At 39.2% G+C, this 19,574-nt stretch overlaps 1 protein-coding gene across 9 annotated transcripts in view; it reads right to left on the minus strand.

The window, feature by feature from the left end:
• The window catches only part of EBF1 (EBF transcription factor 1), a 271,478-nt gene that overhangs the window by 99,226 nt on the left and 152,678 nt on the right, over positions 1–19,574 (minus strand). For all 9 annotated transcript variants that reach the window (XM_071758426.1, XM_071758427.1, XM_071758425.1 and 6 more), the window contains exon 7: positions 1,300–1,381. In XM_071758426.1, the coding sequence (XP_071614527.1) occupies positions 1,300–1,381 (82 nt within the window). The remainder of the gene's footprint in view (positions 1–1,299; positions 1,382–19,574) is intronic.

Genomic DNA, 19,574 nt, shown 5'->3' on the forward strand with positions numbered 1-19,574 from the left:
AATGCCCTCTTGAATCACAGGAGAAATGTGATGAAGGGAGGAGAGTGGGGTGAGAAGCTGAGGGCTCTGCCGTGCTAATGCTACCTTATACTGATTAGTTTAATCCCTGTGGCCACATATCCTCACTTCTGCACTTCTATGCTCAGAGAGGCACATAACACCTTCCTGCCTTCCAGCATTGCTGCAATTAAGCAGTTCAACAAAAGTTATGTGTTCCACATATAAATAATATTGGCATTTACACAGCATTTAGCACTTTTATTTACCTCCAAAAATGCTGGAAAAGAAGAAAGGAAGGTTCTGAGCTACTGCAGAAAACAGTACTCTTCTGGATTTGTCTTCCTCCAGCGACCCATGTCATCTATGGGACAAATTTTCTATTTCTTAGAAGCCTGAGGCAAATTTCCACTAACAGACTCCATCATGTTTTTTCCCTGGGCCATATACAGTTCACCCTTTAAAAGAGAAGGCTCTTTGACTCTCTACCTAGAAGGCTCTTTGACTCCCTACCCCATATTTTTATTCAGCACATACTCAGGTAAAGCATTATTGGCACATTCAAAGACTGTGTCTTGAATAAAGGGGTTAGAGCAACTATTTCTCAGCATTGCCATCACACCACTCTGCTGACATTCTGAGGGAAGCAAGTGCAGACTTTCTTCCCAAGAACAGTTCCGTATTTGGTCCCAAAAAGAGCCATGGACATAGGCATAGCTTAAAAAAATGTCCTTGGCCATCTGAAGCTGTCTTGATACTACAGTTCCCAAACCTTGCTGCCACATGCTAAAGCAGTAGGGAACCAGACCAAAACATGCCAAGAAAGGTTTTTCCAAATGCTGACTACTGGGATGGACCCCCACCCCATTTCTTCATTTTTGATGCACATTTATGAGTCTTTAACACTGCTGAAGAATAACTGCTCAAGTGTAGTCATGAGTCTGATTTTATTAATTGGTCTCACAATCTCCTCTGCCCCTTCCAATAAACATTGAGCTCACTTAGTGTTACATAAAGGCAAATAGCAGGATAGCTCCATAACATAAAACAACAGTGAGGTCATTTTGATTTTTCCTTTTCATGCTTTCACTTCCTGTGGAGATGACATTATCTTCAAGGGTTTTGTTGTCCAGAAAACCCAACTACTTCCTGCCAATTCTGCTGTGATAAGAAGTCCTCAGACAATATTCTGTGACCTTATGTTTTTAGAATGTTCCAATGAATTACTAGATTAGTTTGGGTCAAAGTATTTCTGCCCCTAACAGCTGCTGATTTAATAAGGAGGAAGAGTGTTCAACTGACCTGGAATCGACGCATGTCTCGAGGGTTTCCTGCATTTTTTAGGCAATTTTGGTTACATTTGAGGAAAAATTTCAAGAAGAACCTGCAGAGAAAGAGGAATGGAAATTAATGTCTTATAAACAGTGCATACTAGCACAATGTAACATATGCATATCTCATTCAACAAAGCCTTATTTACATTAGTATTCCTAATTTAGACATACCATCTCTCTGACCATCCAAAGAGAGAGCTGAGCTTGCAAGGGCCTCAATCCAGCAAAATATGTAAGCACATCCTAAACATTTGAGCATTAAATTAATAGATCTGCTGTGCCAGAGCCATTGAAGTTTGCAGTCTGTCCCTCTATCACTGCTGAGCCATCCATAGCAGCAAAGAAGGGACACATACTTCAGTGCAGCACAAAGAGGACAGAAAAATCCTAGCCAAGAAAATTCTCTCTTGTCTAAATGGGGTTTTGCTTTACAAGCTCACTGTTGTACAAATTTTAATTTAAGACAAAAATACTGAAAATGTTCCATAGAGTTGAAATCCCTTCCACACCCAGTTTGTGTTTAAAATTAATGCTCAAATATTAGTGAGGGAAACCAAAACCCTGAGAGGAGAAGTGGGGAAGTCTTGGCTAAAAGACTGACTTCACAGAAAAATTAAATCTTTTCAATGCAGTCAATTTTCTGACCATACGCAGTTCACTGAAGTAGCTATATGACCCTTACACATATCTCTAAGAAAAGACACTGCATTTTACAAAGCCCAAGAAAAAAGCAAACACTTCACTGAAAATATTTCCTTCAGTCTCATGCGTCAGTGGACTGTAAACTCATAAAGACAGTCAATGAATAATGGTGGGTCTCAGATTCCAGGCTTCCTCCCCGAGATCCAGAGTTTATCAACTTTTGTCCAAAGTAAACTACAGACTAAGGTCTACTAAAGCTCAGCTGTGCAAAATTTAATCCTACAGCAAGTTTAAAACCTAACACAACTAGATAGAGCAGCATTACACTTGCAGTAACCATCAGTTGACTAAGCAGAAACTAATCTGACCTGTTTCCATATACAAAATCTGTGTGTGTGTCTTTGTTTGATCCTGTTTTACTTTAAATTAGAAAGTTAACTTTTGCAAGCATTCATCTTTCAGCACCCAAACTGACTACTAGGTCAGCAGAATTTGCACACACTGCCATCGGGAGAGATAAAACTGCAAGGTAAACATCTTCAGAAAATCTTTTTATGATGAGCTGCATTCTTCACCCTGCACTAGTTGTGGTGCTACCCCTCAACCAGGCAAGTTTTGTGGCTTCTTCCTCCATGCCAAGAAAATCATATTAGGCAAATGACTGCAAGGACAAATTAAAACTGCAAGGGACAGTTTTCATTAAAGAAAAGTAAGGTAAACAGAAAGATTATAAAACACAATGCTTGGGATTATCAAGGACTGCAACTCCTGAATAGGAAGCCCCTTCTAGACCTGTGCTCCCAAATAAAAGAAAGCAATCAATATAAAATAAACAGCTGCCACACTTGTTCAAGGATTTGGAAACACTGTGTTTGTTTACACTAAAATAAAGAGCAGTGTAAGGCATTACTTTTTCTCATCAAGCAGATTCTGATATTCAGTAAGGTAAAGTTGGTGCTATTTGTTGCACGTGTGTCTTTTTAAGCCTCTAATAGCCAGCTGTGACAGCCTGACTCAGATTGTGTAGAAGGAGCTGTCAGCACAAATCTTGGCAACTCAGATCCAGACAACTGCTTGCCACCAGGCACGGGTTTGTACTCTTGCCAGAATGGATTTTGAGAGACAAGCAAATAGGGCATTAATTCCACCAAAGAAAAACGAAAAGCAGGGAGAGTTCAGGATCTTACACTTCAGATGATGGCTTTCCTGTCAACAGCTCATCATTTAGCTCATGAGCTATGAAGGGCACAGACATCAGATCCCTCTTGCCCTAAGCTGGCCCTGTCATGCGAAATGCTGGCAGGATCTGGAGACCGCCCCTCCACGCAAGATTGCTTGCTGAAATAAAAAGCCTGGCCATCTGTTGGGAGGCAAAGACATCCCTGTCAGCTGGTGCCTCCAGCTTCAAACAGGCCCTTATGTGGCAAAACCTCTCAGAGCCACTTACAGTTTGGGGAGAAGCTGGCACTGCCCTGGGTTTGCCAGGGGATTCGTGGCTGCTTTGCCAAGTGCTGAGTCCAGCAGCCCTCTGCCCAGTCTGCCACAGCCCTAGAGCAACACCTTGGTCCCAAGCAGAGCTGTGACACAGGGTAGTTAAAAATATCTGCACTGAAAGGCAACGTCAGCCATTCAAACATGGAAAGAGAGTTTCTGGTCTGGCTTTGCACAACATGCAAAAGCACAGGGGTTGACAAGTTGACTAAATGACCCCAACAGAGGTAAAAAGATCTTTGTGAAGCTCTCCGGAGGAACACAGGGCCTTCCCTCACAAAGTCTGAGTTCATGTAAGCTAGAAGGCTTGGAAAACACCTATGAAATACAAGAGTTGGCTTTTGGAGTCTGTAAATTCCAACCCAAAGTTATAAAAAAGTCAAACTCCACCTGCACTGTGCTACCTCCCCCAAATTCTACATAAATTTCACCAAAATAAACTGCAGAAGAAATGAAGCTCATCTATTTAAACTTACAAAAAAACCCCTAACAAACAAAAAAGCCAACAAAAAACCCTCATGCAAGCAAGCAAGCAAACAAAAGTTCTTTTGAATTAAATCAACTCCAGAAAAAAAAATAACTTAAAGGAATTACAGTATTTTTCAGAAGAACAAGACCCCAAGCTTATACAGCCAAGTATACTCACTGCATTTTACATTAAAAAAAATGCCAGTTTACAGAACACATTCTGCCAAGAGCAGCATTTTTATTTTGCTGAAAGACAAAACAAACTATAGGTTGTACTTTGTTTTGGAACACGCCAGAGTCCCCCTGGCTATCCAAAAGCATCCCATGCTCATCTAGGCAAGGGAGGAGCAGCTCCCTGGCATGGCACATGCTGGCAGATGCCCCTTGCTTTGGCAGGGAGGTGGTTGCAAACAGATTAATACAAGGGTAGAGTGGAGCAGGTTGGTTCATGGGGTCCAGCTTGGTCCCTCAGTTCCTGCTTTAAACTGCTTGCTCAGGTGCCATCATCACCTCAAGTCCAGTCCTGCCAGCCTTGCTCAGTACCAACACTTCAACACTTCACTCTGCAAATATTTCATATTTAGATTGACAGGACTGGTCCAAGAGAAGTGCCAACAGAGATGGGCTCTTTGTAAGCATAAACCTCCATCTCGATTTGTTTGCATGTAACTTCTTCACAGTGGGTTATTTTTTTCCGTTCTAATTTTCTCCACATTTGGCAAGGCTGTATAGCATTAATACCAACCACAGAGGATATATAGCATTAATTCTAACCACTGAGGTCTGAAATTCATTCCCAAGATGAAAAAAATGTGCAAAACACAGAAGTGTCAATAAAATCTTCAACTTTAACTCTCTTTCCAAACTTGTGATTGCTGAACACTATCTCTTCTGCCACACAAGGCTCAGTCGTCAATTATACATGCATCCATTGAAGGTTTATTTTTTTGCATGAATCAAACAAAACATGCTTTCTGACTCCCTTCCTGACTACTAACATCCCTGGTGTGAAGTGCATTTTTGCATATGGAGTAGAGAAACACAAGCCAGATCCATGTGAGTCATCTCAGGTCCAGAAATATGCAAACTTTCACAAAGCACTTGGATTTACTGACTTACTTTGCTATTAATTCAAAGGCACCTGTGCTTCACCTCTTATCCCACAGAGATATGATTGGAGGATTTGGGAGTACAGTTTTGGAGAAAACCAGTTACTTTTACATTACATTTAAGTATGATAAGATTGCAACTCAGTTCAGGCTGCAAACACTAGTCAAGGAGCAAAGTTCCTGAATAGTTACTCCATGCCATGGCACTGTACTACTACAAACCTCTAAGTAACTACAATGACCAATGCAGAAATATAACCCTCTGTTAAACACAAACCTGCAGCATGAATCAGGCCCCAAGTTAATTTGAACTTCTGCCTGCCAGGCAAAGCTCTACCAAATGGGTTATTGGCTCTTCTGGGGGTGCTTTCTCCTTCTCTCTCAACTTGATAGAAATTTCCTTGTTGGAGATGAAGATTTTTTTACTAACAAAAATGCTACACTACCCAAAAGATCTTGGTGTCAGCAGGACTGTACTCTCACCATTACACTCTCCTGTCTGCTACTGAGGGACTCCTACCCCAGCCCAATCTGAGCTCCCTGGTTGCCCTTGCTGCCTTCCCATGCTGCTACTTCAAACTCCTGTCACCAACTCCCTCCTCATTACTGCTCCATCCATCCTCAGATTCCACGTGCTCAGCTGAAGGATCTACCAATCATTCTGGAGGTCTCTCCACTTGTATAAAACACTCCCTGACATTCATTGCTGGCCATCTTGTCCCTCACACTGCAAAGCCCTTGTGTTTGTGCAATATCTTCCTCAGCATCATCCTGCTCTTTGGCATTGCTAACTACCACAGTGATTTAAATTAAATAAATACAGCAGAAGTGGAAATACTAGCAATGCAGATGTAGAAGGATTCTGCCCTCTTAGTTTCTTGCCACTACAAATTAATATCCATGTTTATTAAAAATAAACTAAGAGTTAAATTAAAGAATGGAAGCTCTGACATGATCTAGTTTGGCTTTTCTGTCACCCCCCTGAAGAAAATTTAAATGAGCTCAAACACGAAGGCTTAGCAGTAGGATTTTCTTGCTATTGCCACGATAAATATGTCTGTGGAAGGAGAAAAAAAAATAGTTGGAAAGAAGACCTGCTGCATTCCTGATGCTGAAGAAAAGCTTGTTTGTTCCTGATACATTGGAGAAGTTGTTCAAGAACAGTTCAGCCATGTGAAAATACAACAGCTGTCATGCTGCCAAGGTCAGCCAGACCAGTAGCTACCCAGAAAGTGAGTACTGGTTATACAACTTAAACCTGGCTAGGACAAACAAAATGGACAAAACACAGCTTTTTTGAGGTTTAGATTTGACAGGAGAGGACAAGTTTAGAGGCCTGGATAAGATGCAGCAGTAAGTATACAAGTTTGTAAAATTAGTAAAACCCAAATACAGGCACCAGTGCAACAATTAGCAGCCATCCATCAGATAAAAGGATTGTAAGCCCATTCAGTTCAGCAGAGTGCTAAATACATGTATAGATTTAACTGCAGAAGCAGTAATGGTGGAGACAAAGGTACTACTCATACTTCAGCATCTTGCAGAAGCAGCTCTGCTGTCAGCAGATCTTTGGATATTCCCCCAGCAAAAGAGAATGCTAGGGATGTGATACTACACATATAGATCTGTCAAACAGTATCTGATGGAAATTTTATTTCTGGTGAAAACCTGTCATATCAAGAAGTACTGAAGACAATACAGGGGTGAGTCCACAGGTCACTGAGAGGCAGACAGTGCACTGACTTCAAACATTTCATTAGCTTCTTCTGGGTTTTCTGTGCACTTTCCACACATTCTCTCTGTCAAGCAGTAATTTCTACTGCAGATACTGGTAACTAGACCTAGTTAGAAATTTGACACTGAAATAAAAATATATAGAGAAAAGCATTCTTCATTGCCGTTTCATTTGGAAAAGTAAATGATCAAAATGTATAAATGTCCCTCTAGAAATTGCAGGACAAAGCTCATATTCCCATATGACTTTTACAAACAAAACCCCTATTTTGCCATGAAGATTTCCCAGCTTTTTAAAGATCAAGCTGAAATTAAAAAATACAACTTTTTTTTTTTCTTTAGTAATTATCTCTTAAATTTTCCAACATTTTTAAACTTTACTTAAAGGGGCACTTTTTAATTCCACTTTGCTGAAGAAAAACTTTCAAAATAATGGAATTTCCTACACTATAAAAAATCTGAGCTTAGCCTAGCTCTATTTATAGGTGTGTAAAATGGAGGGGAAAAATTCCTTAGTATTCAAAGTAGGAAGATTCCCATTTACTAACAAGACTATTGTTGCAATGTTTTATTTTTGTTTTGGTTCTTTTTTTCCTCACAGACTTTTTCACACACAGCTAACTGGTCATGTCAGGTACCCTACTCACAAAAGAAAAATTGAGTTTTACACTGATATTTACCAGCATGAGGCTGTGCATGGAAATCAAGTATAGGCACAAGGAAAACCTCCTATTATCAACATGTTCACAGCTGGATTTTACTTGGCGCTTTAGTCAACAAACAGCAGTATCTACCTTTTGTGGCATTTTTACAATAGGAAAATTATTCTGCAGAAGAGAAATTACACACCAGATACAGCCATCTCACTCTCTTCTAAACACACCCTTCTTGAGTTGTCAAACATCCTAATTAAGACTGAAAAAAAAACCCAAGTCTGCTCTGCCTGAATTCAGTGTTCTCACTGACTTAAAATGGAAGCAGAACCAGTCCTGTATTTTACATTTATGGAATGCTAAGTAATTCCCTGGGTTAAAAACCAAAACCAAATGAATAATTAAAAAAAAAAAAAAAAGCCTGGAAAATTTATTTATTTTACTCGAAAATATATACCTCCTCCTGAACTGAAGAAAAGGGCCAAGAAAGGCAACATGATACAGAGAATAAACCTCACGCAGTCAGTCTATTGACTGAGATTCTCCAGGCAATGCCATAATAATAGAAAGAGAATAGTCTACATTATTTTTGTGAACTTGCTCTGACTCCTGGAGTTAGCATTGCCAAGATTTGCTGCTATCAAGACAGTAAATATTCAGCTCAGCACAGAAAATAGCTGAGCAGGCACCCACATAATCACCAAATCTGAAGGTAGGACTGCCCCAAACAGCCTTAAATTACTCATTGCTTGCTTCACCAAGTGTTCCCAGTCACTTTTCCTCAGGTCTGTGTGTTCTGCACAGTGAAGCACAGCATATCAATTTTTCATCTTGCATTTTTAGACTTCTCCAGCTCTCTGATACTGACTTATAATGCACCAGAGAAATTTAGAGCAGTTTGGGAAAGTGTGTTTGGCATCTTCTCTCATGAGTGAGTTAAAACCCCAGAGAGTCTTTTTTGGTTTCTTCTCCAAGACTTTTAACAAGGCAACACTACCAAAACCCATCACAAAACAGATTTAAAAATAGTCCAGAGGCAGATTTGAGTGCTTAGTTTCCCGCAGTTTAATTTTTCCCCCAGGTCAGAAAAATCTGAATTTTCTTACATCTCTTTACTTTTGCTCAGCTCCATTATCTAAAGTTCTTACAGCATTTGAACTACAGGGAGGTAAACCCCTCTCTCAAAAAAAAAAAATATTGAAGGAACTTTTGTCACCTGTGTACAAAATGTAGACACTGTATTTAGTTTATAACAGCTCGATGCAAGATCACCAAACATACACACATCCTTTACATTTTACTGAGACAAACACTGTGAGATAAGCAGTGCTGTGCCTGCCTGCCCATTGCCTATGCACAGCTCCAGTTGTTAGCTTGCAGATCACAGAAGCCCCCCAACCTCTGACATTGCATGCTTCAAATCAGAGACTGTTCTAGCTGATGGGCTTTAGATGAAACTCTGACAAAATATCCAGCATAAACGTGCTTTATTATCAAGTGAATAGAGTCACATAACAGAGGTTGTCTTTATTTAGTAGAAGAACTGATCTTTGATCAATTTGTTTCAGTTTAATTACTTTTCCCTTTACTCTTTCCCCACTTCATCTGTTTCACGACTCAAACACTAGAGTATGGAAGTGGGTTAGCTATTTCTAATTTTTACTGAAGATACCAGACTGTAGTCATTAGCAAAAAACATAAACCATATCTACTGTCTGCCATAGTTCACACATTGTTATTGAATTAGCAGCCCTTCCAGCACCATACTTTTGCTAAAAGAACCTCCGTTCCTTTTAAGTGATGAGAGGTGACAGCATTACTGTTACTGTAATATGATGCCAGTATTCGGTTGCCAGCTATCTCAAGGTAAACTATTGTAACTTTAGTATGGTTACCAAAAAACATCAGCAGTAACAAAGTCATATTATGTCAGAAAGCTGTGTTAATCCAGTCATCTGAAGCTGGGACCCTAAAACGTGTGTGGTGATGACACATTTCTTTAATCAACTTACTAAGAATGATATAGCAATTCACATGGTAAATATTTAATGTGTGGAAAAAAAACATTTCCCACCTTTCCCTGTATCAGGTCCATGTAAATCACCTTTATGTAAACCGTGCACAATCAGCCTGACCATACAGTAATTAATGATTCCTCAAATAACCCAACACCAATAATATCCTTAAATAGCATTGACACAGCAGTGCTATCACCCCAACTTGCAAAACCCAGAGGGTCAGGCTAATTAAAGGACATCTGTGTGTGTGTGTGTGTGTGTGTGTGTGTGTGTGTGTGTGTGTGTGTGACCTTCTGGCCAAAGACTGAGGCTCTAAATCACTGAGAAAGGTTTCTGCACAAATTAAGGTACAGTGCTACTCAAAAGACATCTGAACAGCTGTATCCTTGAACAGTTGTGCAAGGTGTAGACATCATGTTACAGCACTGACCCCTCCAAAGACCTGGCTCAGAACCAGGTATTTCAAAATTATTACTTTATCCTTTTAAATGGAAGATGCTTAATGTTAAAAACCCCAGAAGGTTTGCTTAGACTGACATGGAAGTTACTTTTGACCAGATTTATGTGCAAGGCTGGTAGACTGAAGAGAGAGAAATGACAAAGAAAGATGCTGTTAAATCTCTCACCAACAATAACCCATAATTGTATGCCAATAATGAATCAGGAGCATATAAGAAATCAAGGAGTTATTATTGAGTTCACTTATGTTTCAAAATCATTAAAAACACATAATCCAAGGAATTTCAAGCCACAGAGAAATGTAACAGAGACTTAGCACACAATGACTTAAAGTTATTAAAAGCTAACTTTTAAGAACTTAAAACCAAAATTAAACTGGGAACCCAGTCACAATAACAGAGGATAATCAGACAGATCCTGTTGGGATCTGTAGCTTTACTTTTTGTAATAAACTTGGTTTTGTTTCTATAGGAAAAACAAACAGTAACAATTAAAAGGAGTCTTTTAAAGAAACTATAAGGGTGAGTCTAGAATTAGCTGCCAAGGAAATAATATATATGCAAATTTATATTTGTATTTATACAAGAAAATATCAAGCACAAAAATGTTGTGGAAGAAAGTTAAGCACTGCCCTCAGCCCCTACCCACAAGCTGGACATTCCATCAGGGGTTCCCATTGTTTCATGATATTAAAGAAAATAAAGCCCTCACTTCCTTTGCAGCAGGGAGCTGTGCCAGCGAGGAAGGGAGCTGAGGTATAGTTACTATTTTCAGTAGTGGAAGGAAGCAAAGAGCTGCTTTGTGGAAAGGCTGAGACACTTTGTTTGAGATGTGCATGTGGTAATTCAACAAGAGATAATATTCCAGGGGTGTTGGAAGGGCTGAACTGGCTCTAGGTATAAAATGCTGCAGAGTTTTTGTGTGTGTGTGTGCATGGGCAAGCAACTGAGATACTATAAAATTTATTTTAAGTCCCCACAGAAGGGAAAGACTGAAAGAGAAAAAGAGTGGTTTTGATGTGATGGTGAATAGGACCATGGTATATGTAATGCTGGAGATGTACTCAATAAATATTGCATGTGTGTGCTACCTGGAATATCATATTAAATAACTTAATTCATCTTAGGAAAAATTACTTCTGCAGCAGACATGTAAAATCAAATAATATCTGCTTCTATCGTAAGTTGTGGATTAAATACTTCAGAGCTTTTCTTAAAGCAGTAAGCCTTAAATATGTAGGAAAATACCTTTGCTGATGTCCTTTTCTATGTGAGGCAGATGTGGAAAAGGCATTCAAGTCCATAGCTACACAGTTACCTTCTGCACCCACCTCAAAAGGTGTTGCAGCTAACAAGAATAGTTTCATGGGCTTCTGCCCTTGAAGTCAACCATTCAGTGAAGGCAGGCAAGCTGAAGGACAAAACCAAATGTCCCAAAACTGGAACTGAATAAAGATCGGGATGCTGCTGAGAAGTTACAACTGGAGGAAGGTAAGGACATGAGTTGGCTGTAATAAAATATATTATGTTCATGTCACTGTGTACTTCACTGGTTTGAATTATGAGAATTTAATGCTAAATTTACATTATCTAAACAAGTTGTTTCTGTGACGTTGGTGCCTATTAAATGAAATAGCATTACTCCAAGTTCATGAGTAGGAACAGTTCTGATTACAACTGAAAGACAATGTTTCTACACTCAAATTTTTTTCCACCATGCAGAATGTTAGCATGGCTTCTATGTCTTCAATGAAGACCTTTTGCAATCCTAGAGCTGCCGTGTTACCTCTCTACAGCCAGATTCAGCCTCAACACCTTCTGAGTCCTCCACCAATTATTGGCATAGAGTAAGTTCATGGATAAAAAGAGGCAGGTGTTGCTCACTGTATTTATGAGACCATGAATATCCCTTCATCAAAAAGACTCCTGGCACTCAGTACAAGCAGCTAACTAGAACTAGCAAGGACACTGAGAAGAAAACTTTCATCCTTGCAAGAAGTGTCTTGGGACTTGTTATGACTACAGGTGGCCAGACACTTGACTTTGTGTCTCTCCTGAAAGACAGCACCTCAAGCAATGCAGTACTCCCTAGTGTGACACATCTTCAGTAGCATCTAAGAGGGAAGTGTACCTCCTACTGAGTCACCAAACACTGCTTCCCACTGTAGTGAGGCTTTGCCTTAGAGTGCTCTTCTTTTAAAATAAAAATTCTCAGTCTAGTGATGCTGTGCCAATAACTCCATATGCTTTTGCTTTTCTATATTCTGAAGGATGCTTTAAAAAAATGGTTTTCATTACAAGACAGGTTCCAGCCAAGTCATATGTTGCAAGTTTTGAACTGATATAATTTTTTTGCAACTGGATGTGGTCTTTTTGAGCTCTACTCGGTCATTTAGAAGGCACATTCCAGTGTCACCTGTATCTGTCTTTTAAAGCAAGAAATTAATACAACATGCATTTTCTGGTACCAGTTTTAGGTTATTTTTTTAAATTCCACTTCTAAAGATCAAATTATTTTTTTAATTTTTTTTTTTCTTAATCAGAGGAATTTTTGTATCAGCTTATAGGTAATAATGCATTTGAGATATGGAAAACCAAAAATGAAAGTGGGGTTGGTGTCTGAAATATTTTGCCTTCATCCCCTACGGAATCATGCTTTTGAGACATTCAGGCAGAAAATTTTCTGGAATTCAAAAAATACTGTATGGTATTACTAGATACCATACAGTAGTACAGAAATGTATATACAAATCTTCAGCAATATGTTAATAGCTCAAAGTACTGATGAGTTCAAGCCAAAACCCTAAACCAGGAAGTTCCTGAGCTCTGGGCAACTTTCAGTCTTCAGCTGTAGAAGACTGAACACAAATACAGATGGAAACATGCACACCTCTGGTGAAGTTCTGTTTGGGATTGGCATCTGACTAGAAATAATCAGTTTAGACCCCATCTTGGGGACCTGACCTTGGGACTAAGAAGTCTCTAGAATAAAACAGAAACGTCTTCCTGAATTCTGAGAGAGGCTGCTATCTCTCTCCTGTTGCACTGTCTTTTTCCAAATTATCTCCACCCATTACTTCTTAAAAGACATTGGCAAATGGCACCCCTTAGGCTGTATAAATCTCTGCAGAAGGAACAGCATAATTTTTCTCCCATCACAAACCTTCCAGTCTAATATTTGACAGCCTAGATCAGGTGCTGTCCAAACATTTATTAAAACATTTTAAATGATGAATATATCCAATTATTACTATTAATGCAGCTAATACTGACTAATGAGGGGGAAACATACTAGCTTGTGTCCTGCAATTCATTACCCCTGCCTTGTCAACAATTCAAAGCCCAAAACCTAATCATCCATACCGGGCCCTGTTATATTTCACACGTCACATTTAATAAGTCACTCAGTGCCTATAAATTAATGTAACATGTCGGCGTTTATGAGTACGGCTTTGTCGCTGCTAACAAATGATGTGCTGGCCTGGGCTGCTGCAGCTCAGCAGTGATGAATGATGGAAGATGATTTCTCTCCAAACTATAAACTATATGCTGGGACCATAGCACATAGATACCCCTATACACCTGGGTACGTGTGTGCACACACATACTCTATATGGAAATGCTATAATACAAAGAATGAGGACCTGCATATTGCATACATTTTGATGCAGGATATTTTTTCAGTCTGGTCGTTATATTTTATAAACACATATCATACCTATTCATACAGGCATTATATGCATACTAGATAGCACACAGTATTACAGAAATGCATATACAAATCTTCAGCAAATTTACAAAACCCACATACACTGCATTTATCATGTTACAACTTCACTTGCACTAATTTAAGACAGGTAAGTTTATAAAACAATACTACATACGGGTGGAGTTAAGCCAGATTTACAATTCATCTGAACACCTGTAGTATTTCCATGCTTAGTGCTTTCATTGCCAACCACAGCCTGAAACAGAAATGAAACACCAGAGACCTGTATTGCAAAATGTGATGCTAAACTGCAGGTGACTGGCATAGCACCAATAGTTGCTTCTATTTTTATTGATCAAAACTGACATTTTTTTTTAAAGTTAGAACAATACATAGGATCTTAAAGGCAAGCAATATATGAAGAAAAAGTACGTGTGAAAGACATGTGTGTTTTAGCGTCTTCCTTTTTTCATGTAGAAAGTGTAAGCATTGGAAAGTAACAGGAAAAGTGTCAGCATCTTTTTGGTTACTTTGTTTACAGCTGTGACAAGTTCAGAATTGATGAAAGACATCTGGATCTACATACGGTTGCATTAAGTACTATATGCAGTAATATAACCTCATGTTGCAAATGCACACTATGGCCAGGAGGGAAGTTGTCAGTGGAAGCAGCTTTTATAGATCTCAACCAGTTTGTCAGCAGCAGAGGAAGAAGACAGATAAGGAAAGTACCTCTGAGAGGTGAGCTGCTAGGAAAGCTGAATTTTACAGCATCACAGACCAGGATCCCACTTCACTTTGTACCAAAGCTTTCCCTGTGGTAATGCCATTTTTATCCGTCTGTTCTCTCTTACATCAATGATGTATCTTGTGTTAGAGAAAGAGAGTTCTTATGAAACAAAACATTTGAATACATGCCACAATTTGAAAAGTTTAACTGAGACGTGAATGCATCAGTGATGAATCCACATCCAGTCTGGGAGCGATAGATCTGACTGTGTATTTTCTGGGTACCTTTTTGCCTGTTTTGTGCAAGAGTCATGTCTGAAGGTCTGCCAGTAGGAAAGAATATTCAGAGAAAAAACTCCAGTGTGTAAAGACATCATCTTCAGTTATTATAAATGAAAAGCATTTCATTTCCCTAGTAAAAAACAAATCTTGCTAGCGAATTTTAACTGAAGTAAAAATACAGTAAAAGGTACATTTAAAAGGTTGACATGAAAATTATAGCATTTTTACTAACAAATTTCCCTCTTGTACTGGACCACTGGACTCACAAATAGCACAGTGACTCTCATGGCAGGTTGTTTTTGTTGATTTTTTTAAGATCCTGCTTTCAAATCAGAAAACTCTTGAAGGGCCCCTGGACCTGGAGAAAGGTTTCCAGCACAGGTCTAGCAAAAACACAAAACTTCTGACCTATAACCCTCTGGGCCTCAAGTGATGGAAACTCAGCACATCCCTGAGGGTTGCATAACACTTCTAGCAACACTGAGACATGGGAATCCCTGCACAGCTATGATGAAGCAGATCTGGGACCAGTCACAGGTATTGAGAATTAAATTGGCCTCTTAGGAACAAACAGCAAAGAACACACAGATTAGTGATGACACCACTAAGATCCCCTCTGCCAGCCATGGGGACTTGGAAGACCTTCCCAAGCTTTTCACTCAGGCAGCACAGACAGGGATGGGCTACTCCAGAGGCCAGTTCTGGGCAGAAGTCCAGCCCAAATGCCCTGAATTGTCTTTGGGAAAAGTTTGTCTTTCCATATGCTCTGTGGAGTGTGACCAACTGCCTGATTTGGGCTTTTCAACTGTGCTCTAGGGCTAAGTTGTGCAAATATGTGGTTGAAATATTTTAAAAAATTTCAAGATACTTCAAAATTTCAGCCTTTCTACAGATGCTGTCTAAACTTTAGATTTCAACCACTGACAAAGGTTTGCCCTCACTTAATGTCAGCAATCATGACTCGGTGTGTCCGTGTCCTATTGAAGCAGCAATACTGATCAATGGTGCAGCAAAAAGCCATAACCATTTTCCAAATCAATCCACCCTGAAAGGGCCACCCAACAGTTAAGCTACTAGAGTCTTCGCTTTGTATACTTTATAAGCCCCCAAGTCACTTTGAGGCTGCTAAAGATGCAATTAAGTCCTTTTGAAAGTCCTATTGCAGATTTTACTGCATCTTTAGAAGTCAAAACACCTTTAAAAATATAGCTTTAAATCTCTCTGTGTCTTCTTTTCCCATCTTTAAAATACAGATGATGACACTTTTCTAGCACGCAGGTGCTATAAGGATAGATAAAGACAAAGACACTTTTGAAAAGGTGTCACATATATCCAGGATTCTCTCATGTATTGTTAGCAAAAAAAAATAATCTTAGATATTTTTAAGACTTCTGATATATAAAGGGGAAAACTATGTAGGATTTAATTGACCTTTTTTTTTTTTTTTCTTAAATCTCTCTAAGTAAATTATTCAGTACAGACACTATAGGTGAAAGAAGCACACTTACCAATCTGTTTTTCTAGGTCATGTATGGGGTTTTTTGGCACTTCATATGTTTAGACTAATAGATACAACAAAATTTTGTAGAAAGGTTTGAGCATTGCTGCTCCAGCACTCTACGTGTTTGGGCATTACCCTGTGCTGAAGGAAACTGTTCCAGAGTACAGTCTGAGGTCAGCCACAGAGAGGCAGCGTGCAGGGCACAGCAGCAAAGGCTGGGTGACCAACTAAAGCTAAGTGGTACCTTGGTGTCCCAGCAGCCTGCCATTCACACAAGGTTAAAGATAACAAAGAGCCTGAAAACCCAGGACCATGTTCCAGACAAGCAATAGAGAGAACTCTTACCAGGTCAAACAGAATGGGGAAAAATAAAACCTTCAACTATTTTACCAATTTCTACACACACACAAATTTGCTAGTTATCTATTAAAATGTGTGGTTGTTTCCCTAAAAGCAATATCGTATTTCCAGCACCTAAATCAGAAATTACATGCTGCAAACCCTCCTTCCAAAGAACTCTGTGACAACACCTAGGCAAGCAGAAGTTGATACAATTACTCCTGACCGAAACCAAATTATTTGAGCAGCTCAGCTGCATGGTATCCCCATCACACTTCTTTAAAAATCCCATTCTTCTCAGCGTCATGTCATTCATTTACCATCTTTACTTCTTTCAGTCATACATTTTCTGGGGCAATACCATACTGTTTGTATGGAAATCTGACCTACCAGAGGCCTCCAGGTACTTCTACTATAAAATAGATGATACATAAGAACCACCTTTATTTTTTCCTTTTCATTCACATTAAATAGGCAGGAAGAAAAGCCATAAGTGAGTTGAGTGGTAACAGGAAACCTTAGTAATGCACGCATGCCACAGCAGTCAGCTTAGCTCTGAAAACTTAGAAAACTCCATGAGAAAGGTGGAGATTTTGCTACCAAGCTAATACACCAGCATTGCTGGAGGAAGCTTGGGGAAAAAAAAAAAAAAAAAAAAAAAAAAAAAAAAAAAAAAAAAAAAGGGTAGAATTACCCTGTTGCAAGGGATTCATGGAATCTCTGAAATCCTGAAGAAAGAAGAGAAATCTGCATGACAATAATATTGTTTCCTTCTCCGAGGGACCCACAGAGCTCACAAAACCATACAGAAAAGAACACAGCTCTTTTTTCAGTTCAGTCCATTGTATAGAACAGTGAATGCCACAAGGTTTATTTTATAATGATTTATTATCTAGAAAAATAAGGGCTCAGGCAGAGACATATTTTCTCAGGAATTTATTGTTCACCAAAATGGTTTGTTTTGCAGAAATATTTCTTTTGCTCTATTTTTTCCTGGCATTTCCTTTTGGCTTCATCCTTCAGCTGCCTTCATCCATACTTTGCTTTGTGAGATGTAAATTTTAAACCTTTACTCCTTCTGCTACCCCCCTGCTCTCAGACTTCCCCTGAACAAGGGCACTGGCTCCATAGCTAAGGTACCACTTGTTCCTCCTTGCACCACAACTTACTGGGTCCTCCCTTCTGACAGCTCAAATTACTCAGACCTCTGGAGAGCCAAGAAGGCAGAAAAGCATCCACTACCAATACAAGACTCAGTCCACTGAGACAATGGCACATGCCTGAATCCCACAGTGAATCCAAAACCACTGCTGAAGATCAGCCAGGTGGCCCAGGAGGGCAGGAGCAGACCAAGCCCATGAGCTGGAGGAGCAGATGCTGGTGCTGATGTTTGAGAATTGACTCCCTTGGGCCAAACAGCAGAGGAGAAACTCGGCTGGAGGAACATCCTTCCTAATTCCTGTGCAAGCAATGAAATAAACTGCACTGAAAAGAGGGGTTTTAACCAGCTCTCCTTACCATCTGCCTGTGTAAAGCAGCACCTCTACAAAAACTTCAGCTAGATCAGTTTTGCATGATCTTTGCTCTTTCAGTGCCAACATAGATTTCAGCAGTCTCCCTTTCCTGTGTGTTCCTATTGCACATCCTCACTGTGGCAAAGGGACTACTTCTATTTTTTATGTACTTAGTTCCTAAAGCCATCATGCCAGTTAAGGGAATACCAATACTCCCTTTTCATAGGGGAGAAAAATAAGTGATTTCCCAAGGCCACACAAAAGTTTTGGGGAAAAAAAGGGGAAGTATTATTTTAATTAGAAAAGCAGAAGGATTTAAAAAATAAAGTCTATCTCAGCTGCACTTTTCACCCAGAAGTTGCACTTGGTTCAGAAAGTAGATAAACCAAAATTGGAGCAGTGAAGAAAATTCAAAAGTACATTATATGTCCAAGCTAAACTGATGCAATGCCACATATTCAGTAGAAAAATAAAGCCAAAAAGTAGGTCAGAAAAGCTGACAGAATTAATCACAGAAAAGATGAATAAGATGTTTTATGGAAATGAGATCACTTTTCATGATGAATTCATAGTCAGTGTTTAATTGAGTACAATGAACCTGAAAATATACTTGGTGAACGTCTGCATTAGCTGAACTGCTGAATGTTTGTTAGCAGTTAAGAAACACAAACTGATCAATAGTGTAAAACAAAGGAGCTCAGGTATGCATGTGTACTCATACATCACTTCAACAAATTATCCTGGGTGCTACAACTAGGGGAAGGGGGGGGGGAGGTGGATTTAGAACAATCATTTTGGGATCAAGAGCTAAAGCATTTCAACTACAACTTGATTTCTGCAAAACTCGGCAGGAATTATGAGGCTTAACAGCATCTCAACAATCAGCATATTATAAATACAAAAATGATAAATTAAAGCAAGAGGAGAAAAAGGCCAGCTTTTTACACCTACAGTAATATAATTCCACTACTTAATGCAAAGTAACAGGCATTAGAGTGTTTGGGATCCTCTTGTATAGTGTTATCTGCTCTATCAGTAAATGAGACTATGTGAACAGTACAACCTATAAATAATTCAAGGCCTGAGATGGCAATTATAGAACCATGCACAACCAGCATGAATATTTTATGAAGGCTAAAACAGCCCTCAGAATGAATCATGGATAGATGAACACGCACACATACACACACATTCAGCTGTTGGCCAAGTATTGCTTCCAGACATGGCTTATATCTGATCCTTAGTACATCTAAAAAGAAATTTCTTGAACACAGAAGTCAGAAGTTACATCTGTATTCCTTTATATTAAAAGATATTAAAAAAATAAATAAAGTTACTGTTAAAAAAAAAAAAAAAAGTTATATTGGTGAGAAAAAATGTTTGTTTCTTTCCAAAGACTCTGGTAGGAATTCTAAACAACTTCTTCCTGTGCACAAAATGTGGTTGACAAAAGCAAAGTATGATGTAAAAAACAAGGCCTGCAAGGGCTGTGCTGGACTTTGGTCTGCAAAATCTGCCTGTAAAGAAGGACTTGTCTACACGGAGACACTGACTGGTAGAGATCTACTGGTATAACTTCCCATATGGGCATTATTA

Source organism: Heliangelus exortis, chromosome 15, assembly GCF_036169615.1.
Source record: "Heliangelus exortis chromosome 15, bHelExo1.hap1, whole genome shotgun sequence".
NCBI classification, from domain to species: domain Eukaryota; kingdom Metazoa; phylum Chordata; class Aves; order Apodiformes; family Trochilidae; genus Heliangelus; species Heliangelus exortis.